The 27682-nt window shown below is 37.6% G+C and overlaps 1 protein-coding gene across 12 annotated transcripts in view; it reads right to left on the bottom strand.

The window, feature by feature from the left end:
* Positions 1–27404, bottom strand: part of tcf3.L (transcription factor 3 L homeolog) — a 61153-nt gene extending 33749 nt beyond the window's left edge. For 8 of the 12 annotated variants that reach the window (XR_001935576.2, XR_005966792.1, XR_005966835.1 and 5 more), the window contains exons 1-4: positions 27246–27404; positions 26294–26537; positions 16699–16797; positions 11411–11486 (exon numbers count right to left, since the gene is read on the bottom strand). Coding sequence is in view for 6 of the 12 variants with exons in the window: in XM_018260695.2 (XP_018116184.1) it covers positions 11411–11486; positions 16699–16770 (148 nt within the window). In the remaining 6 variants the exon portion in view is untranslated. 12 annotated transcript variants of the gene reach the window in all.
* Between the last annotated feature and the right edge of the window lie 278 nt (positions 27405–27682).

The following is a 27682-nucleotide window of genomic DNA, read 5'->3' as shown; positions in this document are numbered from 1 at the left end:
TGTTTTTATAAACAACTTTAAAAGCACTGACATTTTTAATTAATGTATATTGGAAAATCGCTTAAAATTATATTTTTTTTATTAGGCAAATTTTTTATTTTGGGGTTGACTTGCCCTTTAAGAGTGGAGTTGGTGAGTGGGACTTCTATATCCTTCCCCTACCAAAACATCTGCTTTTGGGATCATAAATTCCAGGCACAGGCAATAAAAGAAAAAAAAAAAAAAAAAAAAAGGCAGTTTATGTCCCTGGTTTACAGAAAAACAATGACATTATTTTGTTGTTAAACTAGTTATAGAATCTGAAATTTTGTAACAAAGTAACGTGATGGTGTCATATTTAGTAGTAAACGGTTTGCTTTGTTTCCGCAGATAAAGGCTTTAAGTAATAAATCTGAACCAATTATTAGTCCAGGACTTGCATGTCTAGGGGAAAGGAGATATATGATGTGCATTTGCAAGGCTACCATGCATTCCACAGTGATTCACTGTGCATATTCTTAGGCTAATTGCAGATACGACATTTTAACGGCTGCTGCCATCTTGCAAAAACCAGTAGAGGTTATGTGGTGCACTTTGACTGCTTCTGTTTTCCACTGGACACCCTATGGGCTATTTGAATTAATACAGCAAATAATGTGAAATAAATAATGTAATGTAAATAAATCTTAATCGCTGGGGGTGTCTAACTGCTTAATCACTTAGCCGAGCTGGGTACTCTTTGTAAAGTGCTGTGCCACCATTTTCTTTTGACCACTCAGGTGTCACTGCACCAATTTTAGGAGGGTGCATGCACAGTAAAAATTCTTGGAAAAAGTTCTGTATTGTGCATGCTCTCTCCCAGCGGGGGATACCCTGCCCTGAAAAAAAGAAATAGTACTCTAGGTAGCAGGAAGGTATCCAGAATCAGCAGGGGTGCATGTGAAACCGCCAGTGACAAAATGACTGGGGGGGAGGTCTGTAGCAGAGTGCCATAATTTCACAATCGTGTCAGAAAAAACACATAATCATGACAATATGGCCACTCATAGCAATATGTGCTTTTTTAATGACAAGCTTTGCTACAAGTATACCAGCAGAGCAAAGCTGATCAGTCACTTTACTCGCCTTGTATGTGTGTACTGACAGGCACTGGATCAGCCCATCAGTGGGAAGTAGCCTGATGCAATTAGCTGCATTTGAATCTGCTACTGATAATTCATAGGCCCTAGTTACATAATTTCTCTGCAAAAACTGCACTTTTCTCTAATCTTTAACATCTGTAGTTCCATAGTGTTACAATTCTGTTACAAAACAACATAAAGGCTGTGAGCTAGTGATATTAAAAAAAAATGTCATCAAATGTCATCACACTCAGATTCTATTAAAGCAGAAATGCCGTTCATTGTGCTCCAACACATTGCACCAAGTGCCTAAAATCGCCACCAATACTTCACACCACTAATGTATCTGTAAATACAATTAAAACCAGTTTTAAATAAAACTACAAAATGCCAATTTTAAAGTTGTTAAATGTATCCACAGAAGGCACTACATTTATGTTAGCTATTGTATCTAAATAACACGAAGTTCTTAGAATGGCACCATATAGAAACATTTTTCAAATCAACCATAAAGTTCTTAATGCTTATACCTGTAAATGTACCAATATGCTTTAGTGCTATGTAATATCAGTTACAAAAAAATTCCTTTGCAAGCATGATGATGCACATCAGGAGGCATTTATGTTTATGCAAGCTCTTAAAAATTCAAGTAAGGGGATACATAAGTTCAAGTCCAAGCCACACTGGTTCCTACGCTCATCCTGAAACCAAGTCGTCCTATCTTATAGATAGAATAGGAGAGGACCTCAATAGAAAGGTACATAATAAAAAGTACCAATAAAATTGTAGCCTCACAGAGCAGTAGTGTTTTAGCTGCCGGGTTCAGTGACCCCTGTTTGAAAGCTGAAAACATGCAGAAAAGCAAATATTTCAAAAACCATTTTAAAAAAAGACCAATTGAAAATTTGCTTAGAACTGTTCATTCGATAACATACTAAAAGTGAATTACTCCTATACAAGATAGACTTGTCATGTACGATATTACTCTCACTCTTGTGACAATCCAAAACATTTTTAACATTGGCTTGGAAAAAAAAAAAAAACAGCTAATTTTTGATACATTAATGGAGAAGGTTAATAATCAGGATAGGATGTCTTCTGCAGACACCTGGAATTCCCTGCAGATGCTTCTCAAATACCCAGCAAACAAGGACAAAAATAGGAGTGTGGAAAACAAACTAAACTAGGAAATTAGTTAGGAAACACTGCAGAGAGAGAGAGAGAGATAGAAAAAGAGTGGGGGTGCACAATGGAAGTACAAGTTGGAGAGAGGTGATGGAAGGAGGGAGGGGAGGAGATCAGCAGATGAGGGTGAAGGAGCAGCTGCTTGGAGTAAGAGAGAGAGAGAGGGGAGGGAATTCCAAAGGAACTCTGTAAATGAGAAAAACAGGCTGGGGGAGGGCAAAGTTTAGCTTAACACGTACATATACTTTGGGGGAAAATCAGCTCGCTCATCATGGTCACATTTATGGAGACTTTGGTACCCCAAAATGTTCTACTAAAGAAGCCTTTTTAGTTTATAATTTAGTTGCTTTTACATGGTTTGAAGAATACTGAAGCACCTGAAACGGGAAAATATACTTTAAAGCCTCGTTCACAGTTGGCGGTTGGTATTTTACAGGCCCAGCCGTACAAATAAGATACACTGACAATTTTAACTGTATTAAAACAAAATATCACATTATTTTCTACACAAGAAGATTACCACAAAGCACAGGCTTTATGAAACTTGGTTAAAGTCAAAGTATGCCAGTCATACTTATTGGATGCAATAACCCAAATGTTACAAGAATTGTATAGGTCAGTTAAATTTTTCATTCCACATGTGATCAAACTGTGGATCCCACATTGTAAAAAAATCCACCAGCATCTAATGTAAATCATTGGGGTTTTTTTTTGCCATACACATCCAAAAACTGGTTACTTCAACCATTCCTTATATAAACCAGGGTTCACCGCTGTAATCAGTGAGATCAAAATGAATTGCAGATTGGATGCTATGGGAAATTGCACATGTGCAGTTAAAGGAGAAGGAAAGCCCCAGGGCGCAAAACCCCTCCCCCCTCCCCTGTTTTGCCCCCCCCTCCCTCCTCCCCCCTGGCCTACCTGTCCCCCTGGGCAAATGCCCCTAACTTGTTACTCACCCCTCTGCGCAGGTTCTGTCCACGGAGTTCAGAGTCGCCATCTTCTCCCACGCGCGTCTTCTTCCTGCTCTGACCGGCGTCTTCTGGCGCATGCGCAGTAGGAACAGGTACCGTACAGCTCTACTGCGCATGCGCCGAATGTCACGAAGTTTTCCGATTACACTTCGTGACATTCGGCGCATGCGCAATAGAGCTGTACCGTACCTGTTCCTACTGCGCATGCGCCAGAAGACGCCGGTCAGAGCAGGAAGAAGACGCGCGTGGGAGAAGATGGCGACTGTGAACTCCGTGGACAGAACCTGCGCAGAGGGGTGAGTAACAAGTTAGGGGCATTTGCCCAGGGGGACAGGTAGGCCAGGGGGGAGGAGGGGGGAGGAGGGGGGAGGAGGGAGGGGGGCAACACAGGGGAGGGGTTTTGCGCCCTGGGGCTTTCCTTCTCCTTTAAGCACCTAACTCTGTGCCTCACCACATGGCAAAACAAGTGCATTGCCAATAGGTTCAAGACGACTGCATTTAAAATGTTGAATTTCATACCTGCTATGACAGTATACAGCTTTAGATGTAAACCGTATATTCTCTGTATTTTTTAATTTATACTTACTGGCATAATATGGTTCCTTTTATTTTCTTTACACGTCTTTAAAGTTACATGCTTCACAAAGATTAAAAAAAGTAAAATGATGGTGCTATATGAGAATGCTCGTGTGTTGGGGAATGGGTAGGGACGAGTCCCGCCCTCCTGCCCACATGAATTAAGTGCTGCCGAACGCAGACAGCGCTGTATTCACTGAAGCAGCTGCAATTATGTAATATAGGAAGGCTAAGAGCAAAAAATCCACTGGGATTGTGTTTTGCACACTGCCTTCACATAAGTAAATCACCCCCTTATGCATTTTAGAAAGAACTGGACTGTAACTCCCAGCATGCAATGACAGCCTGCTGGCAGGAGCTGCATAGTATCAGCTGGATAGTTTCCGATTGAAGCTCACTAGGAAAGAGAAGGATCAAATGAATCCAAGCTGGGAGTAGTATATTGTGTAGATAAATTGAAAATATTTGAGCACTTAAATGACCTTGTACAGTACATTTGATTAATCGTGCAGTATTGGGGACAAGGACTGTATTGTTAGTGGATGCGGTCCTCCCCGGAGATCTCTCCATGGGCCCCCTATGTGAAATATTTGTTGGCCCATAACCAAAACAATCTGATTAGTTTGATTTGGACCAGCTAATAACTTGCCATATGTAAAGATTTGCTTTTTTGCATGGCTTAAGGTGGCCATAAACATGCTGAACCAAACAGCACTGCAGGTCAGATTGACAGGTGCTGTATAAGGGTCAGCCGAATTGCTTATAAATAGAAATCCCAATATTTTATCTCACGCACAGTACTCTTCCACAATTAAATCACCTAACCAATGATCTACAATGCTGCCTTGTAGAGCTAGGATCCTTAGTTTGATTCTCTGCAGGGAGTTTGATGTTCTCCCAGTGTCTGCAGGGGTGTCTCCTGTTTATACAGTTTACTACCACACCTTAAAACTATACAGGTAAGTTCAGAGTTCTTATGAAATTGGGTCCAAGTGTGTGCAAAGGCAATAGGCAACATATTGTAAGCTACCCTGGGACAGGAATGGATGTGAACGCAGCACTACATAAAATAGGTCGGTGCTATAGAACAGATAATGTGCCTGTTTTGACTGAACAAATTTCTGTGCTAGCAGAAAAAACGGACAGAAAAACCAGTCACTAAACATGTTTTTATTTGCCTGTCCTATAATGTGAAACAATGCTAAAACTGTCTCACCAATTTTAACAAAGGAAATCTAGCAGCATTACTTTTATAGTGAGGAGAAAAATGAACTGTGGAAAGCTCTATGCCAGGCATGTCCAAAGTGTGGCCCGGGGGCCAATTGCAGCCCTCAGCCTCCATCATGAAATTAATAATAATGAGGCCCCCCAGCACAGTGCGATCAGGAATCCCATAGCAGTTAAATTAAAGCACATTAGTGAAATGATCTGGCACGTAGACCTGCACTGTTTTCGCATATTCTTTAGGGCTGAAGGTGTCAATAGACGTACTGACGTGCCAGCAGAAGTATGGCGTCACTACGTTCCAGTACGTGTCTATTGCCAACACCTTCAGCACACAGGCAGCAGTATAGACCAAGTGGCAAATCATTCACTAATGTGCCCAAATATTACTGCTACGATTACTCGATTCCTGTAATTTAATGTTAATGGTTCAAAGAATGTCGGGCTGAATGGTCGGCCCCCACACATTTTCACCTCACCAAATCTGGCACTCGTTGCAAAAAGTTTGGGCACCCCTGCTCTATGGAATACCAGTGAAACCTGTATGTGCAAGTTTTTGCCTTCCAGTTAATGTGAAAGAAGAAAGAGTATGACTATTATATGTGGAAAGCAAAAACAAAAAAGCTACAGTCCCCCTCCCTGTGGAACATACAATTGCTAGTTGGGGAGTGCCTCTCATGAAGCATGCTACGGTCATGCTTGAGTTGATACCCATGTTCCAACTAAACGCATGATGGGCAAGAAACAACTGTGATGTCACATGCCTCCTCCACCCGCCCCATGCCCACACAGTGTAGGGGAGTTTAAATCTATTCTTATCTGATCATCATTGCTCAGCTCCTTCACCCATCTGGCAGCAAAGCAAGCTCAGTTCAACTCAATCCTATAGGATATAAAGTGGATGCTAGCAGGCTCACCTCAGGAGTGCTAAACCAAAGGTTGTGACAGTAGGTTAATAACCCTTAATCCAGATATAGCAGATAAAACAATGGGGAAAGAAATGTATATGTATAAACACAAGTCACATAGATATATAATAAAACTATTATATGTCATCAGGTCATGCAGATGACTTGTACATTTTCTAAGTGGTCTTCGCCATGTCTGTAAAGCAGGGGTGCCCAAAAGGTAGATCAGCTTGTCTAAATTGGTGAACAGCTTGTCTAAATTAACCTCCTATTTCATGCTATTCATTCATATATTGATGTTAATTTTACATAATAGTTGTTTGTTAAATATAGAAATATAATTTTTTTCATAAATCAATATAATATTTAAATAATCGTTTCCATGGAGTGCTAAAATGATTTTATGAATGTAGATCATAATGGGACAACATCACTAAAAGTAGACCTCATACAAGTATGGGCACTCCTGCTGTAAGTGAACCCTCCATTATAGGCATTGCTAAGATCACTTGGGGAAAATGTGATTAAAGATCAGAGTTAAAGTATCAGGGGATGAAAAAATGTTGATCATAAAAAAGAAATTCTGAGCCCTAATCATGGGGGTTGGGAGAGTGAACATGCTCAATACAGTTTTAGATCCTTTGTTTCTCTCTTTTCAGCTGACTTGTTGCCATAACACAGTCTCTAGCTCTATTATATGTCTGGTCCTGTGTCAGAGAAAATAGATCTTTTCTGTGTATAGTACATTAAATGTTGTACATAAATGAGCAAAAAAAGGTTCTCAAAAACTAAACCTGAAAATAAAGAAACAAAGGTTCTAAAATGTATTTAGAGTGCTCACTCTACCAACCCCCATGATTAGAGAACCCAAGTAACAACAGACCAATTAGTTTAGTTTTCACAGTATACACCAGAGCGTGGGGTTATTGACCCATTATATGCTGTAATTTTACCTATTGTAAAAGGGTCAGAAATACGGACTGATTCACGACAGATTAGAAGTCATGATTACCAACCCATAATTACTGCACAATTAATGCATTATTATAAGAGGATTGACATATAAAGTCACGTTTTTATGCACTGTGGGTGAAAACAGTTATGTGCGTGCAACAATTTTTGGAGCAAAAATTGATCTGAACACTAATTTACATATGGAGATTAGGGTTCAGATTCTATTCAGCAGTTCTCCATGAACAATTTGGGATTCGGCCAAATCCCCCCAAACAAACAAAAAAAAAAAATTTAAAAAAATCATCTAAACCAGTTTTATAAAAGTATACTTTTATGTTAGTATGTATATAATCCTAATTACGCGTATACTCCTAAACAGAAACTGCAATTTTAAGTACTAAAGTGAACACATACATTCTAGGCGACATTAGCCAATGAACGCACAGACTTCTTACTATGACTGTAAAGGCAAGGCCACAAGTGGCGTTTTTAAAAAAGCTCAGTCGGGCGTAAATACGTATAATGTTGATACAGTGGGGACACCGAGGACTGAGCACCTGGCCGAAGGAAGTGTGATGAGCTGGAGCGGTCTCTCACGGTTTTTGCCTTAAATACGCATAAACTGCAGTACCACTGAAACTAATGGAAAACGCAGTATAGCAATTATCAGAGGGCGCTTGCAAGCTGAAATCCGCCACGGGACACCAGTATTGGCGTTTTCAGCAGAAATGCCAATACGTCAAGAAACTAGCAAATCAATAGATTCTATGGGATCTGCACGTTTGAAACCACACTTTAGGTAAATACGCATCGTATTTTAAATATGGCGTCTAAATTCTCACGAGATAAATGACGCATATACGTTTCTATGACGTATTAGGTCGGTGACGTAATTACGTTGCGAATCGACGATCATTCCGGCTCCATTTTATATGTAAATACATTTTCTACTAGGCTTAAATTCTTCCTAGATGTCTTCCTCCAAAGCCAGCAGAATTATGGGGAACGAGACTAATGAGACGTGCATGTTGGGAAAAGAAACCTACATGCTAAGAAACGCATGAAAAACGCATGTCAGCGGTCGCGTGTGGTTTAAAAAATAAAATAAAAATGCCATGTCTGGCCTTGCTCTTAGAGCTGCATTATTTCCAGTCATATGGTCAAAGGAATTGTTCAGTGTAAAAATAAAAACTAGGTAAATAGATAAGACTGTGCAAAATAAAAAAAGGTTTCTAATATACAGTAGTTAGGTAAAGGCTGGAGTGACTGGATGTATAACATCATAGCCAGAACACTACTTCCTTCTTTGCAGTTCTCTTGGTTTCCACTGATTGGGTACTAGGCAGTAACCAATAAGTGGCTTGAGGGGGGGCACATGGGTCATAACTGTTGCTTTTGAATCTGAGTTGCATGCTAAGGATCAATTGCAAACTCACTGAACAGTTATGTCCCATGTGGCCCCCCTTAATTTCGCTGACTAACTCAAAGTTAGAGAGCTCCAGAGCAGGAAGTAGTGTTCTGGCTAATATGTTAAGACATCCAGTCACTCCAGCCTTTACAGATTACATTTTTGGCTAACTAACTATATTAGAAACATTTCTTTTTATTTTGCACAGCCTATCTATTTACACAGTTTTTATTTTTACACTGAACTGTTCCTTTAAAGACCATCACAAAATGGTGGCTCAGGGCAATAGGTGTAAAAGGCCAATATCTACACACACACACACACTTCTCCATTTACTGAACTACAGGAGTGAAATTATTGACATATGCAGAGGTAAAAAGATATGTAGTAAGCATTCACTGGATATTGCTTTGCTATATACGGAAGAAGATACGGACTGCAAAACTCAACAGCTATGTGTGGGTTAATCCTCCAAACATTTCAGTTGTGCCCTAAATGTACTGCCTGAAAGCATACAATCAGCAACATGATCCACAAAAGGGATATTCAGAAAAATGAAGAGGAAAATGTCAGTCTGAGTATACATCATGTAACACACAAATGTAATCTACCCCAGCAATAATGCAAGTTATGCTATAGGATATTTGTTTTGCATGCTATAAGGAAGCAGTAATTGTTTGTATTATTAAGCCTGTTCCACAAAAAAAACTGCAGACCGGAAAGTCAAGTGTAGCACAAGCTAGCAACTCTTTCCCATCCCCCCCCCCATCTACCATCCCCTTATTTGACCACTGTTGCAGAAGACTCAATCCAGGTTTTTCCTTTGACAAAATCCTCTGCTATACGTTTAAGGATTACACCACATAAACCGATTACTTGAGGCAGCTAAAAATAGGTTACATTGTTTCCTGTGGGGACAGTTTGCATGTCATAGTTTGCTCTACTGCAAGTAGTCGGATTGAAGTCTTGTGTAAGAGTAAACCATAACCACAAGCATGGTGTGCAAAATGTACCCATTCACTGTAATTTGCAAGAATCAAATTAAAGATTTCAAAATTCTTTTCTAGTACTACTTCAGGCACTGTTCGGATTAACACATTTTCCGTGACTGATTAGCTGCTCTTTAAATCTATGGAATGTCAAAGAGTTTGGTATTTACTATTTGCTGCTTATGCCCTTGCACCAGTCCCATGTTTAGTGACAGGAATGAATGCAATGAGCCTTTCACAGTGCACATGGGGCAGATTTCAGCAGGAAAATGCAAAGACATGGGTTTTCTGTCTAAAATGCCACCCAGCCCCCAGGTGCAGAGCAACAGGATCACATTCATTCCTTTGACTGCACACATGGAATGGGTGGCAGTCAGGAACAGCCTTTTCTCCACCAGCATTTCAATACAATGTGTGATGGCTTAACCATCCAGTTTGAATTGCTATGGGAGCAGTATGAAAAATAAAATATTATATTTTAATAAGAATTACAACTATATGAACAATGTGAAGCTAAGCTTTCAAAATGTTAAAGGGGTGGTTCACTTTTATGTTAACTTTTAGTATATTCTAAAATAGCCAATGCTAAGCAAGTTTACAATTGGTCTTCAGTTTTTGAATTGTTTTTTTTTCTTAATCTTTTCAGCTTTCAAAAACAAATGCTCTTCAAAGCTACAAATGTATTATTATTGCTACTTTTAATTACTTCTCTTCCTCTACTATTCATATTCTAGCCAATTATTTAAATCAGAGCATGGTTGCTAGGGTAATTTGGACCATAGCTACCAGATTGCTGAAATTGCAAACTGGAGAGCTGCTGAATAAAAAGCTCAATAACTAAGAAAAAAACACCAATAAAAAATGAAAACCAATTGCAAATTGTCTCGTAATATCATGGTCTACAATGACCAAGTGGCATATAATTTCACTAACTGCCCAAATATTACTGCTATGAGATTCCTGATCGAACTGTGCTGGGGGGCCTCATTATTATTAATTTCATGATGGAGGCTGAGGGCCGGGGGAAATTTGAAAACGGGCCGCACTTTGGACATGCCTGGTCTACATTATACTAAAAGTTAACAAAGTGAACAACTCTTTTAAGAACTTTTTGCAGTACAGATTTAAAGAACACAATATAGCTCACAGTCCTACCATGTTCGGTATGTGAATTCCCAATCTTCACAGGTCTGCTACTCACAGAACAGTGAATACAATGGCAGGGGTCCAAAAGATCTCAGCTGTGACAAAAAAAGTTTGCCAGACAGACTTTGTGCTGGAGATGAGGAGGTTAAAGGATGGGTTGCCAATTTTCTATGAACTCCCAATTACTTCAACACCAATCCAGCCCCAAAGAATCATATAGTTGGGTAGACGGCCACCATCTTTCCCAAAACCCTAAACCCGCATAGATTTAGACATATGCATATAGGCAAACAATTTAGAACAGTTTTAATCTGTGCATGTAACAAGTCTGATCTGATGAGGGGGCTTCTTGGAAAGAAGGTGGCCCCAAGCACATCTGTGCATGTACACAGACTGGGACATACAGTAAGTGCACATAAAAATGCATGTACAGATACACGTAATTTACCACTTGCTGTGAATTTTTGAACGTTTCTTAAAAAGCATAAATCTGAACAAAAGATGAAGGTAAATATGGGGAAGAATGCAAAACAAATGCTTAACCAAACAGGTTAAAATCAAGTCAATACAAAGCTATTTTATTTCACTTTCCAAACTAACGGACGGTATTCAATGATCCCAAACAGAAGACACATTCAGAAATGAATGATACAGAGGGTCCATGGCCCAACAGCCTGCCAATGCTTTTACTAAATTATTTTCCAACATTTCCTCAGCCATGAAAAGGATCCACAAGAAAAAAAATTAAAAAAAAACAAGATATAGCTCAGACATCAGATGACAATCCTGTGCGTTGAGTACAGAGCAGTCTGTAATGCAGATAGCTTCTCTTCTTTTACAGTTTGCTCTCTGGACACAGTTTTTCTCTTTCTTACTCAACAATGTATACAAATATACCAGTTTTCAAACATTCCATAAACATTTGTCTGGGAGGCAATATTTTTACCTGATCCTCCTCCAAACTGCGTGCTGGCCAGAGTAGTAGGCCTGGTCTTCCCATTAGCCACAGGTAGAGGGAACATCTGGAAAACAAATGTGAAAAAGCAATGAGTGAGGTTGATACATACAAGCATGTTTCCATTTTAAAGATGTGTGTATAAATAAATTATATATATATATATATATATATGTTAGGAAATTACTTTAAAGTTGATGACAGTAATTTTTACTGAAGCTTCTATTTCACTACCCGTGATAAAGCACATGAACTTAGCAGCCTTTTCAACAATTAAAGAAGTTAGGGTTTTACTCAAGATCATGGTAGAATTAAGGATAAGATAACCAGCGTATACCTTTTACTGAATTACAACTCTTAGCAGATAAGCAAGGTTGTTTAAAGACAAATTATGCAAAAAGACAATGTTATTAGCACTTACACAAGTTGTATGCCATAACTACAGCTTCTTCTAAAAAATTAAAACCCATCTCAAAATCAAATTTCATTTTTTGATTTTTATTTGTAAGTGCAGGATCAAAAGATTCCAACTCTAAAGTTAAAATATTGTCACTTGAAGTCACTTGTCCTTTAATTACATTCCTTTTAAATTTGATAACATGTTTATAGATTTTCAAAAATACAAATAAGGCACAAAAGATTGCTAGAAACCAGAGCCAGGATGCAAAAAAATTGTCAGCAAACATGGCAGAACACAGTTGAACGGTTGTTCAAGATGCAAGGATGCACTTTCAAAATGTGGACAGGCCAGCTTGTCCAGGTGCAAAACAAATGAAACTGAATATTAAAAGTAGCAAATGAAATAACTACAGATTAAATAAAAAAGCTGAATGGTTCACAAAGGCTTCTCACAATTTACCTAAGGGTTCATGAGATAAAGCAAGCAATTGTATCAAGCAATATTAGATAAAAAAAACATCATACAAGGCCATCTCACCAACCCTTGGGCAGGCAGAGGACCAAAAATATCCAGGAAGACCACGTCCAGCCAAGGGCTTCTAGTACCACAGAGCTGCAGTTTTCCAAATCCCATAATCTTTCTTATAAAGGCATCCTAAAATACCTTTTAAGCTCCATCCTCCCCTATAAGCTCTTAATGTGATCCTTATTTACCTGAATCACACATATCTAACTTCAACACTCTTTTAAATCAGTCTAGATATTTCAGCAAGTGTAAAGAGATGAAAAATTTTATTTGAAGGACAGAAGCGGATTTACATACGAGTTAAGATTTTCATGCAAGTAGTTCACATTTTTTATAGTGCCGACAATAGTTGTCAAAACAGACCTTGATACCCTCTATTCTGGTAAATTCAAATATAATCTGGCTCATTCGTGTATGGACTTTAATATACTTCGAAAAACGGTATATATATTTTCTATAGCCTATATATTGCATATACAGGCTCTCAAATGCAATGTGGGCTCAAGATGTAAAACAGTTTAATACTAAACAAGCCCTTGATCATCAATCACCATGTTTGAGTGTAGGCAATTATCAGTGTGTAGACACACTCTGCAAAAACACATTTTTCTTGATACATTTTAAAATAGGGATGCACCAAATCCACTATTTTGTATTCGGCCGAATCCTTAGTGAATGATTCGGCTGAACACCGAATCCTTATTTGCATATGCAAATTAGGGGTGGTAAGGGGAAAACATCTTTTACTTCCTTGTTTTGTGACAAAAAGTCACTCAATTTCCCTTCCCACCCCTAATTTGCATATGCAAATTAGGATTCGGATCGGCCGGGCAGAAGGATTCAGCCAAATCCAAATCCTGGTGAAAAAGGCCGAATCCTTAATTTAATGTCTCACCAGTCTCAAACTATAATCTCACACTGGGCAAACTATTCATTGCTTGAGTTCCATTCACAGATAGAACGGGTTTTTTCTAGCAATGCCAAAAAATGTACTGTCCTGCGTAGCTTGGCATTTTTACTCCCATTAGAAATATGCATAGAAATGCATTGCATAATTGGCATATTTACTCCACCGAGGGAATTTTTAAAAAGTGCCACATGTGGCTTTGGCATAATGACACATCTATTGAGACAAACTGTTAAATTGTTAAAAGTGAAAACGGATGTTTGACTTACAAGCCAACACAACTAAGTGAAAGGTGAAAATAAAGCCGAAAGCAATTAGTTGGCCAGCTTGGTTTGTAATTAACATCTGGATTCCTGCTTTTAGGTAAACCTCACATTTGTCCCTTAAGTACATAACCAAATAGTAAGATTTGTTTTACACCTGTGTTCAATTTCGTAATACGATAAATAAAACAGTATTTATAAATAGCCATTATTGTTAAAAACATAAATAACACTAACTAAAATTGACTTTATAATCTGAACCTGCCAAAAGCATGAGCTTTTTTGTAGTTAAAGGGGTTGCTCATCTTTGAGTTAACTTTTAGTATGATGTAGAAAGTAATATTCTGAGACGATTTGCAATTGGTTCTCAATTTTTATCTGCTGTTTTTGAGTTAAATTTTTATTCAGCACCTTCCTAGGTTTCTATATCCAAATTACCCAAGCAACCATGCATTGAATTGAATTAAGAGATTGGAATATGAATAGGAGAGTGCTTAAATAATAAGTAATAAAAAGTACCAATAACAATAAACGTGTACCCTTACAGAGCATTTGTTTTTTAGCTGGGGTCAGCGACCCCAATTTGAAAGCTGGAAAGAATCAGAAGAAAAAAGGCAAATAATTCAAAAACCATAAAATAAATAATGAAGACCAATTAAAAAGTTCATTAGAATTGGCCATTCTATAACCTACAAAAAGTTAAAAAAGTGAACCTCCACTTTAAATTTGCTAGGATTCCAAAATACATTTGGCCCATTACATCCTGCTAGGATTCCAAAATACATTTGGCCCATTACATCCCCATTTTAAATGTATACCTCTCTTTCCTAACGTTAGAGACTTAATCAAACTACCTGTTCCCTTCTATTCACTCTGATTTAAATCCACGTGGCATATCTAAACCTTGGGCGATACCTCCCTTTGACAAGTTTCACAGGATAAGATTCAGATTTAATGTAGCAGTAGGGGGTCTTTACAGAAGCAGAGAAGAGAACTGTTTGCTTTACATGCACACAGCAGCATTTTAATTAAGCATTCAAATGAAACAATCTGCAGAGGTTCACACAGGGGACCCCCCAGCATTGTGCAAACTGCAGCTTCCTCCTACTGCAGGGGAAAAGGTGGGGGTGTGAGAGAAAGGAGGAGGCAGGTGGGGGACCCTTCATTTCCTTTTTGGTTGTGTGGGAGTGGAATTCACTGTTCTCATTAACCCTGGGAAACCCCTGTCTTATGTGTAATTAAGTGGCAGTGAGGTGAGAGGATTGACTCCCTGAATGGTCTACTCAACACCCCTTCTTAAAATAAAATAAGCGTCAGTCAGGCTGTGAAAGGAGAATAAAGAATCCAACCCTGCCCATTTACTCTCAGGTCTGATGTAACAACACTACTACCTTTCAAACGGCTAGATCACTTCTTTCTGTTTTCCACATTTATTCTGAAGTTTAGCCAATTTGACTTAACAGTACTGAAGTGGGATGTTTGTATCTCCTCATACTTAGTAAAAAGTTCATGTAAAATTACTTAACAATAAAGGGAAAAGGTAAAAAAAGTTTTACGCCCTCTGTTGTCAAGGCTAACACAAAAGAATATGAGTTCAGTAGACCCCAATACATTCTGACCAGCTACTTCAAAATTTTAATAAACTATAAATTTTAAGGACATACTGTATAACCTTTTTCTAAAGAAGCCATTAAGAACATAGATATTCATACTTATAGCGATGCCAACAAATTCATTTTACTTTACTATACATACGCATTTATTACAGGCACGATATTATAAGCCGAATACGATTTTTGTACTAGCTCTGCACATTTTTGTGGAAAGTGAGAATAGCACATAGGATAGATGCTTTTGCAAGCTATACATATAAGCAATTCTATTGAAGTGGACCTGTCACCTGGACACAAAAAGCTGTATAAAAAAAGTCCTTTTCAAATTAAACAGAAAATCCAATTTCTATTTTTTATTAAAGCATTCATAGCTGTTGTAAGCGGATTTAAAAATCTCAGCTGTCAATCAAATATTGTCTGCCCCTCCTCTATGCCTTGGCATTCAGCACTTTTCATTCAGCACTTCCTAGATGTCACTGCTCTGCCCACATTCCCCTGTTCTCTTCACAGTTTAATTGTGTAGCATGGGCACCCCCATTCTGGTGCGCAAACAAGATTTTGAGATGACGCAATGCTTGCCTTAATAACAGTGAAATGGCTCCTGCCTGCTTGCTATAATTATGAATTCCCAGACTGACGCAAACAAGAAAATAATTTCTTCAATATAATTAAAGATCATATTGCTTGACTAATATGACAAAATAGGATTTTGAATATTTTTTGGGTGACGGGTCCCCTTTAAACGGATAGCTCACCCTAAAATTAACTTATTTATAGCATGTGTCTTCTTTTCAACAATATGATGTATACATTCTAGTTAAAAATATCTCAATATTCAGTAACTAGGTAAAAACATTAAAGGGGATATGATGGCAAAATTTTAATGAAAAATAAATCTATCTCCAATATACTTTAATTAAAAAAACATGTACTGTTTTTATAAGAAACCTGACTGTATGCAATGAAAATCCTCCTTCATTTTACTTGCTCTGACTGCAGAAGATAGGAAACTTCAAACGGTCCCTAACTGCTCTGCAGGGAAACAATAATACTTTCAAACGGCAGGGGGAAGCTCCCACCTTCCTTCCCAGAACTTGAGCAGCTTGGTTTGTTTTCCTGTACAGCAGCTGGCGACCGGGTAGAGATTTCTATCCACAGACCCAGTGCAGTCTGCATATTCTGATTATTAATCAGTCTTGCTGTATAGGCTTCTATGGCAGATATTATTTGATTTGTGCGGTTGTGATTATTTATGACAATCCCTAAGCTTAACCCTTCCAACAAAAGCCCAGACCACATCGAGCATGTGCGTAGTCTAGGTCTTGCACAGATGTTTAACATAGTTACAAGATGACGGCCCCCTGCGAACAACTTTGAAATCATAAATTATTAGTTTAATTGGGCTTCTGGTGCAGTAAGTTCAGGTTTATATTTAGTATACAAAATACAGCATTTTTAGCATTATTCTATTTTAGACTTTACTTCCTCATTAAGGGCAAAAAAATAAAATAGTTCATTGGTATGCAGTCGGGATTGATTTGGGAAACTCATGACAGGCTGACCATGCTTACCATGCTAAAGTCGAGGAGGTCACTTAACTCCTTGTCTGTGCCCACAGCTGTCATCCTCTGCTGCTGATTCATTCTGCTCCAGAATTAAAAGGCAGACCCCTAAAAATAAAAGGCTTTTATGTTTAAAAGATGAAATACACAGTTGCATAGGACTTTCATCTTAAAAGTATTAAATATTGTAATGCAGGAGGGTAGTAAAGTAAAAGAAATGCAAATTTAGCCCCTATGCTATGCAGAGTGACCAGTAGAAGCCAAAAAAAAATGGTCAGCAGTCATTTAAGGATGGAGCTCACAATCGAAATTCCCTGTCAGATGCTCACAACAGCACATGGTACAAGAGACCACTAACTTACCTCTTTGTTTTAGAAGTGTGGAAGGAACATTAACATTTTGTACACACCAAATTAAAGGAAAACTATATCCTCCGAATAATGTAGGTCTCTATAGAAATAAATTGTATAAATTGGCTCATATGTAAAGCCCACTTTCATGTAAATAATTTTTTTTCATAATAATATACCTTTTTAGTACTATGTACAATTGGGTAAACCTAAATTGAACATTCAAACAAACTATGCTTGTTTGGTCACATGAGCCAATTAATGGACAAAGTTCCATTGCTTAAGTAGTCAGTTTGGGGGGTATAGTTTTCCTCTAATGAAAAATTACTTCTAACTCAGACAGGGGAAGAGATTGTCAATGTGATCAGAGCCCTTCCCCCTATTCTTTATTGTAATGCTACTTCTCTTTCCGGTAATTATTTTCAATGCAGAGACTTTAAAAACATGGTTTTTTTTTCTCGCTATCTAACTACCATCAGAAGAAAAAAAAAAATACATAGCAACAGTCCAAAAGGATGGGCCAGGAAGAAAAAAAAAAACAAGCTTTTGAATAGTGAAGTTAGAAAGAAAGCGATGAACATAAAAGCCTCAGTTAAAGTGTAAAAAAAAATTACAAGTTTACACAGTAGGAAGCCCATTGCAACTAGAATCTGAATTGTAAGTGCAAGCAATGATGCTTGATTTTTAGGTTTCTTATTAACATAAACAACTACTAAACAGCTACTATTACTATTTATATAACATAACACGTTTACACTGAGACTGTTCATCATTCATATAATTCCCCCGATTATGAGGAGTTGGCTCACATATTTGGGTTTAATCCAGGAATTCCAGTATCTATTTTATCACTACATTCTAGATTGTTGGCTGTCTCAGCATACAAATAGCTCCAAAGATGGCTGGCTAGTCTGCTATGTGTTTATAGTTTGATAAAGAATCTGTTTTTTGCACAGAATTAAATAAGTGGAAATAAAACAATGGGTGGCCATCACATCAAGAACTAGGGCAATCAATTACAATCAGAATTTTGTACAAAAGTAATGGCAGCCAGAAGCCATACAAGGGTCAATAAAAAAACTGCCAACAGACCAATTCAGCAACTTATTCTCCCGTGTATGGGGCCAATATTGATCAGACAGGTTTAAAAATACCGGTAGAGCGCTCCTGTATCACCGTTGTTGTGCCATAGTGTCCAACAATCAGATCAGCACCATATTGCCCACCTCGAGCCCACCCTTTAGCATGGTGACCTTGCCTCTGAGTGGATCTTTTCAAAAGACCAGTAACAAATTTTTTTTTGTACTTAAAGGGGTGGTTGACCTTTGAACTAACTTAATTTATAGAATGACCAATCCTAGGCAACTTTTCAATTAGTCTTCATTATTTATTTCGTATAGTTTTTGAATTATTTGCCGTTTTCTGCCGATCCTTTCATGCTTTGAATTGGGGGTCACTGACCCGAAATAAAAACAAATACTCTGTAAAGCTACAAATGTAGTTACTTTTTATTACTCATCTTTCTATGCAGACCCTCTCCTATTCATATTACAGTTTTTATTCAGATCAATGCAAGGTTGCTAGGGTAATTTGCACCCTAGTAACCAGATTGCCAAAATTGCAAAATGGAGAGCTGCTGAATATAAAGCTAAATAAATCAAAAAACAAATAATAAAACATGAAGACCAATAGCAAATTTTCTCAGAATATCACTATCTACAGTATACTAAAAGTTCACTAAGGTGAACAACCCCTTTAACGGAAAAAAAAAAAACACCAAGACATTAACTTTAAATGAGCAAAGTCTTTATTAAGGAATAACTTGCCAATTCACCGCTTGCTCTCCTCTTCAGAAACGGCGACAGGGCGACGATCCATTGTACGGCGCTTGATTTCTCCTCCCTGCCTTCTATAGGAGATAGCCAGGGAGGAATGATCGAGCGCCACACGATGGATCGTCACCCTGTTGCCGTTTCTGTAGAGGAGCGCAAGCAGAGAATCGGTAAGTTATTCCTTAATTAGGACTTTGCGAAGTTAAGCGTGTCTTGGTGTTTTTTTTTCCCCCGATTTGTACAAATGAATATTTTTTCAAAAAAATTATGTTACTGGTCCTTTAATGTAAGGCCAGATTTAGCCTAAGGGGCTGATTCACTAAGGGTCGAATATCGAGGGTTAATTAACCCTCGATATTCGACTGGGAATTGAAATCCTTCGACTTCGAATATCGAAGTCGAAGGATTTAGCGCAAATACTGCGATCGTACGATCGAAGGATTATTCGAACGATTCGAAGGATTTAAATCCAACGATCGAAGGAATATCCTTCGATCAAAAAAAGTTAGGCAAGCCTATGGGGACCTTCCCCATAGGCTAACATTGACTTCGGTAGCTTTTAGATGGCGAACTAGAGGGTCGAAGTTTTTTTTAAAGAGACAGTACTTCGACTATCGAATGGTCAAATAGTCAAACGATTTTTAGTTCGAAACCTTCGATTCAAAGTCGTAGTCGAAGTAGCCCATTCGATGGTCGAAGTAGCCCAAAAAATACTTCGAAACTCAACGTTTTTTTACTTCGAATCCTTCACTCGAAATTAGTGAATCGGCCCCTAAGTGTCTCCGAGTTCTTTATTATGTGTGCTTAAATTAATTATCACCAACACATCTACATAAAGGTTTGCATATTTTCCTACAGCCTCCTTCAATGTCAGCAAGGGTATATGGTACTGTTTTTCCTCCATTTACCATCACAAATATGATTTATTTTGAAGACCTGGAGCCCAGATTTGGCTTCTTCCACAGAACAAACAAAATGTTTTAAAGGAGTTCAAAATAATTGACATGATTCAAGCCACACTGTATATTTTGCTCTGCATTTCGCCAACATACAAGTTAAGTATAGATACATGTCTCTTAGCAAATAGCATTTAATCTTGGTTTAATTACTTATCGAAATATTTTTCCTACCCGTTTTCAATGTTTCTGTATTGTAAAAAGGTACACATCTGCGTACACTAGTAGCACTTTACAATGTAACACATACATACTGTACACACACATATATATATATATATGTCTCATTATAGGCATAAACAGACAAATCACAAAATTCAGTAAATCTGAAGCGATGAGGAAGATTTGCCTATACTAAGATGCTGCCAAATGATCAATCTTTGCCAATTTGGTCGCAAACAAAAAAAAGCATTTTAGTAGATCTGATATCCAACAATACCAGATTATTAGTGAGTTGGGAACTAAGAAAACAGTTCTAGGCTGAAGGGATGCAGCAATGTCCCTTTCTTTTGTAGCTTAATAGTGTTCAAATGTGAACACTTAAGTATTTAAAATATGAATACAGCACATGTATACTATTTGAGATGTGGAACTCAAAAGTGTTGCACAGAATTCAATGTACAGAGTGATCTGTCAGAGACAGATCACTTAGACCAAATCATTCACTCAAAAAAACAAAAAAAACAAAAAAACAAAACACCAATCTGTTTAATTTAAGAAACTGAAAAGTTTGCAGCAGCTTATTAAACCACAGAAAACAAAATTGGGAATGGAAAGCCTAATGAATGACAGGACTCAGATAGGCATTGATAAGATAGATATTGCCCCTTTAAAGAAAAGCTAACTTATTACAGTGGAAAGCGTCAAAGGGTAAAGTAACAAATGTTCCTTTTTTATGTTCCTGTGAAATCCTTTAACGTTTTCTTTGTGCATTAGCAATATTCACCCTTGTGCTGTTGAAATCCTACACAGACAAAGACAGTGAAGGCTGGCTGGTGTTGCTAATTTGAAGAGGGGACTGCCAAATATGGAGCAAAATATAGTTTTAGGGGGAATACTAAGTAAATTACACTATTAGGGGTTCTAGAACATTGAAAAAAATACACTAAGGGGCAGATTTATCAAGGTTCGAAGTGAATTCGAGGAAAAGTAAAAAATTCGAAATTCAAAGTAATTTTTTGGATACTTCGACCATCGAATAGGATACTATGACTTCGAATTTACTTAGAATTTGATTAGAAGTGAAATAGTTCGAATATTCGATAATCAAAGTACTGTCTCTCTAAAAAAACTTCGACTTCAATAGTTCGCCAAAACCTGCCGAAGTGCTATGTTAGCCTATGGGGACCTTCTAATGCATTTTTCTAAGTTTTTTGTAGTCGAAGTAAAATAGATTCGAACTATTTAATTGCTCGATCAAACGATTTTACTTTGACCGCAAAATGGTCAAATTCGGTAAAAAAAAACTTCAAATTCGATATTCAAATTTGAAGTATTTAAATTCGATGGTCGAATTTCGAAGTATTTTTTACTTCGAAATTCGACCCGTGATAAATTACATTGGAGAAACATTTCCTTGCTTTATACAATCACATATAAATTACAATCATTATCATAATGATGCAGCATCCTAATTCTGTGTTTATTGAAATTTCACCATTGTTGCACCTTCAATGAAAACACATTTCATTGAAAAGTGCACATTTGCACATTCTACAAACACAGGGTAATAAATGGTAACAAATAAAACAAAACTCACAAAGTGACACAACGTCATCAGCATGACTGGTACTTTTTGCAGTAAAAAATACTTTACATTGGTAGAACTGCAGCAAAGGTGACTTGCAGTTTTTAGCATTGTACCAAAAATGTTGCAGCCTTTCCCTCTAATTTCATTTTGGCTGCATGCTCAAAAATTATGTTTTCACACACTTTCTTCTAAAACCACGTTCACACGATTAAAAACCTGTGTGCAAAGAAACAGGCAGGTCAGAATAATCACAAAATTCTGTGTGCATACGACAACTGGTTGTGTGTACTTGCCTAAATATTTGTGCTCTAGTTTAGAGGGCACATTGACTGCAAGGCAGAAAACCATCCACTAAGACGGGGGTCCCCAACTTTTTTAACCCATGAGCCACATTAAAATGAAAACAAAAGCATTCAAAAAAATATGGGCTGTGATTGACTATTGGTAGCCCCTATTTGGACTTGTAGACTACAGGAGGCTCTGTTTGGCAGTAGACATGATTGTTATGCAACTAAAACTTGCCTTCAAATCAGAAATTCAAATAGGACCTGCTTTGAGGTTACTGGGAGCAACATTGAAGGGGCCAGAGAGCAACTGGTTGGGGGCACTGTACTAAAACATGGTCATACCACAATTATCAAATGTTGATTATTTGCTCGGATGTAGGTGTAAGTTTTTATTGGATCTATTCAACAGAGTAGGGGAAAAAAGCAAGTGAGGGAATGCCATTCATGTTTATCCCTCAAGTCTCATACAGACATGAATTCCATTCCATGCTACTCTGAACTCGAAGCCTCTTAAGTACATCATTGCCTAATGTAGTTTCCTATGCCTTCAAAGCAGGAGTGCTTTAAAAGTTATAATAGTACCCATGTTCTGACTATGTTGTGACTTTTGAAAACTAATATTTAATTAAGTGTTTTTTTATTCAGATGTATTCTCCCACCAAAATACTGCAACAGCGGCAATTTCTTTGCACAGTTCGTACACTTATCTTATAAAGAACTGGAATGCAGACAAATTCAAGCCATTTTTGCTTATCATGATTTTTAGAGCATGGGCACATGCAGTGCTACATAAATACCAAAATATAGTTCATAAAATGAAAATCAGAAGACACATTATGGGCAACTGCATCAGAAGAAAATAAATATAAAAGTATAATTTGTATTGTGGAATGCTACAGACATATGAGCTGTTTTTCATGTCATAAACCTAGGTGAAATTGTTCTTTGGTTAGACAAGTTTAAAATATGACAAATTCATTGTGCATGCATTTATGTAAAAATATGTGTTATAGCTAAAACTATGTAGCTACCAAATGCAGAGTAAATTAAAAAGGTGTATAGAGGATACAACCCAGGGCAAAATGTTTGACAGTTTAAATATTTACTCACCCACTCTTCTACTGGGTAGTAATTTTTAATAATCTTAACTAATGGAAATTATCAACACAGCATGTAATGCATATTCATTCATTAAATATACACACACAGAACACAGGTCTAGACTTGTGTACTCACGTGCACATAAACAGAGAGTATTGCTGTAAGTTTAACCAATCAGAGTCAAGTAGAGAGTTTCACTGAAGATCACACAAAGGGGTAGATATATCAAAGAGTGAAGTTAAAGATCACCACAGTCTGCTAGCGTGAAATACTGAATCTCTCCATTCATTTCTATGGGATTTGTAAAGGCGTATTTTTCAAAGGGTGAAAGTTCACAATTTGATAAATACACCTTTAAAGACTGCATAGAAATGAATGGAGAGATGCAGTATTTCACGCTAGTGGACTGTGGTGATCTCTAATTTCACTCTTTGATAAATATATCCCCAAGTCTTACTGCAGTTATGGAGACCTCAGAAAGTATAAAAATATTCTGCAGTAGCAATTCAAGAAAAAGATCATATACAGGAGGGGTAAGATAATAATGCAGATGGCCTGTTTCCATATTTTAACAACATGATTAACAAATTTTTTTTTTGTACATTTCATTTTATGATATATTTTTTTTCTTAAGCATCTATTAGATTAAGCATATGAATAACAACATTAACACATAACTGATTTAAAAAAAAAAAGCCCACAGAATACACAGAAGATTAGTGAGTTCACAGAATGAAGTATTTGACAGATCAGTAATGTCAAACAAGCAGCATTCTCAACTAAAAGGAGCATCCTTAAAACAATCATCTACAGAAGCAAGATGTTAGAAAATTTAGTCTATTAAAAAAATATTTGGGTGAATATTGATCTTATACAATATTATCTTATGAACATGCAGCTAGTTTAGTAGAAAAATACAAATGAATATCCTTGGTGTATGAACAAAGTTATAAAGAATATAAAGCTCCTTTGGGCAGGGCTCTCTTTATTGGTTAATTGTTGCTTTGTATATAAATCTGTATGTTCAATGCCCAGTATATATTTTATATTTATTGTATAGTGCTACAAAATATGTTGCTGGTTTATAAATGTGATAATAAAGTGAAAAACAATCACATAACTAGGATCTGGAAAACCATTCTCTAGAAATCTCCAAAACATGGTAATATAGTTTGCCATTTTAACGGATTCACTTTTTTTTTTTAACTTGCCTTTAACTAAGGTTGCATTAATTTATGCTGTATGACAAAACAATTCCAGTGGCAGTGACAAAACTAACAAAGTGCCATGCTGCCATTTTGCTTACTTTCTTAGGCATCCTTAGTGCAGACATATCCATGCAGTATTGTAAAATAATAAATGCTACCCACTTGCACAAACAATGCTCAATTTTTTTCCCCTGGTCCAGTGCATATTTTACTAAAGATGAGCACTGACCTGTGGAAAAAAACTGCAGAGATTTAATTCACTGGGATTGCCTAACATTTTGCCACCCTCCATTATAAAAGCACTTCCTTTACGGATTGTGTTCCAAATTAGCCACACCATCATCTGCAAAACCCCCAAGTACTGACCAATCTGTATAACAGATCCCATAGCTATACTTAATAAATATTACTTTTAGAACACATCAATGTCAACCTGACTGATGTCATCTTAGGTTTCATGCATTTATTTATAAGAATGCTTGGCCCATGCATGTGGAGCAAGAAACGGATATTAAATCTGGGGTTTTACATGGATGAGATATTAGTCCTGAAGAAATGCCTAGAATAAAATTTCCCATATTAAAATAACAACTGTGTAAAAAGCAGCATAAGTAAAGTGTCTGCCCTTTTTGTAAAAGGCTACAGAACACTTTAATGTGACTACAATGAAAAAAAATTGCCAAGTCCTGCCTTTTCGGTATTTAATTTATATAATGAGCAAAAATTATTTTAGTATTTTTACAGAAGCTTGGTTGTGCAATAAAGGACTACTGCCACACTGGACCTTGGGACCTAAAGATCCAAATCATTCTCAATTTAGCAACTCCATAAGACTGTCATCTTTTGAGAGATAAAAAAAAAAAATCACTTTTTCCATGGCGGAACATTTAATTCAATATTCTGTATTCCTACAAACTAATTTTTCTATTTGTTTTCAAGCATAATATATTTTTTTCAGGGTTGTCTATTTTTGTGTTCAAGTCTCTGTTGAGTTCAAGGTGTTATGCATTAAGTGGAAAAAACTTTGAAGGTTTTTTTTGTTGAAGGATTTTAAATTATTCTCAGAACTTTGTTCCCCCTCCCTTTTTTTTTGCAGAATGTCTTAGTCCCTCTTCTACCCAGTTAACACAGAGCAGATGTTTCTGTAGCTCAGAGAAAGGGAGAGACTCCCCCTCCCCTCCACCACCTCCCTCCCCTCCTTCGACAAACTGAGCCTGCCAAACTCAGTCAGGAAGAACCAATTCCTTATGGACAAAAGGTTCTCATCCACCATTACACCCCTGCCATGCGTCCCCGTTCACCAAAGCCCAATGCCACAAAGGTGGAAAAATATACTACATTCTATAAGAAAAAAAATGAGAACATGGAAGATGTTTTTATTCTGAAAGTGGCATAATTTAATAATTCAAAACAAGGCTTAAATACATGGAGGGGGGAAAAAAAACTTTTCTAAACTCAAACCTCTATTACAAAAAAAATAGTGATCAATTTTGTTTGATTCTACAAATAAATGAGTGACATTACATTTGTACGACTTTCATTTACAAGTTACACTGTTGGAAAAAAAATAGGATTCTTTTGGAGCACAAAATAAACACTTGCCCGTTTATTATAAAAATGTGATACATAAATGTGTAAAAGCAGCCAATCCAAGAGTAAAGTAAAAATGTCAGTTATTAGTATTGCATAACATGAGAAAACAGACCAAGTAAAAAATAAAGAGTAAGGAACGGGTAGCAGGAAAGCCACTTTATATTCCACACACAAAGGAGAAGTTATCAGTGTTAAAACATGTACACTGCATTCTAGTAAACCCACTGAGGCCCAAGGTCTACTGAGACATTACAATGTTACGAAAGAAGCTTCCATGATCTTCTGGGAAATCTAGATCTTCTGCCCTGAACAGCTTACAATCTAATTAAATTTCAAGCCATGTTTAGACTTTAGGAAAGTTGCCTACATGTGTGCTAAAATAGTTTAGGTAAATATGCGCATTCGTTTGCAGAGATTACACATATGCACAAAATCAGTCACTTATTTTCTTGTTGATATGCAAAGCACTACATGCCTCTTCCATTTGTAAAATGCCTATATAGAAGCGATGTAAATATAATATTTACCTTTTTACAAAGTCAACATCCAGAAGGATTGCATGGAGATAGGAAGTGGATCAGTCCCCCAGGAGAAGCAGGTCTGAGCCCAGATTTACTATCCTTAAGATGAAAGCAGAGATGGGGGTTGTTTGATGATTTCTGGGGTCCTTCCTGTGCCCCCCTCCTGACTGGGGGGATATTTGGGAGGAGGAGGGGGGTGCAGAGGTCTGTCTTCTTGTCTGAGAAACAGCAACTGTAACTAGTTCCAATGCTACAATGTAACCAGAGAGAGAGAGGGAGTGAGAGAAGAAGGGGAGGGCGAGAGGACGAAATCCACACCTTCCTCCTCCCCCTCCCACCTTATATAAAACTGAAGCCCCCCCCAATAACAACCCCTTCTCCTCCCTTTGCGTTAGACCTGCAGTAATAGCCCACAACTTCGAGAAGAGACTAAATACCTCCCCCCCGCGCCATTCCACCCTACAACTCTACGAAGACACTCCCTCATTTTCTTACAGGATTTTTCATTCTCAAATATTTCCCCCTCTCCAACTTAAGCCCCCAACGAATCCTGCACTGCCGCTTTAAAAAACCTCTTCCTTTTTTTTTTTTTTTTAAAAAAAAGCACACCCTCTGTTAGCTGCCTGCGTCTCTTTACTGCCAAACACTCCACCCCTTAGCCTTTAGAATGCTCCATGACATAACCCTTCCGTTCTTTTTACTTTAAAATATGCCTGCTCAAACGCAAGGCCGTCTTCTCTACCGCCCTTCAGCTCTGGTTGGACTACAATTCCCAACATGCTACGGACATCTTAAAGCGCCTTCGGCGTAGTCTGGCAGCTATAGCTCAACAGCTGGAGGTTGGACATTCCTTTCCTAAACGTATAAAGCGCCCACATTCTCCGCTCTTGCCTTAGCTTAACAAATACTAATGTTAACATTGTTCTTAAGTATTCAACAATCCATCTTTCTTTCTCACCTTCGACTAGCTTCTCGGCCCCTCCTGCGCCCAAAGAAGACCCCAAGAAGGAGGCGGGAGCTAAGGACTATTTTCAATTCTTTCTGCGGCGGAAGAACATGTATTTTTCTAAATTGAGCGACATAAACCATTTGAGTCACCACGCGATAGTCATTGCCCGCCCCTTAAAAATGGCGAATCATAATACTGTGGAGTCTTAACGACAGTCACGTTGGCCAATCAGAGAGGCAAGTAGGCATCAGTCGCCCACGTGAGCTCTTTCTGTGGCGAAGCTGGAAGTCGTGTAATGTAACCGGTTGGGGGTTGCCATACCCTTGCAAATTTTTTTTTAAATCCAGACTTAACGATCTTTTTGTGCACTAAAGACAAAGTGGATACTGTGAACGCAACTCTTGATTTGTTCAGGGAGGCGATCTTTAGCTTGCAAAAACAAACCT

This window comes from Xenopus laevis, chromosome 1L (genome assembly GCF_017654675.1).
Source record: "Xenopus laevis strain J_2021 chromosome 1L, Xenopus_laevis_v10.1, whole genome shotgun sequence".
Taxonomy (NCBI): domain Eukaryota; kingdom Metazoa; phylum Chordata; class Amphibia; order Anura; family Pipidae; genus Xenopus; species Xenopus laevis.
The sequence above is the reverse complement of the archived record's forward strand: the minus strand, read 5'-3'. Positions and strand labels throughout refer to the sequence as shown.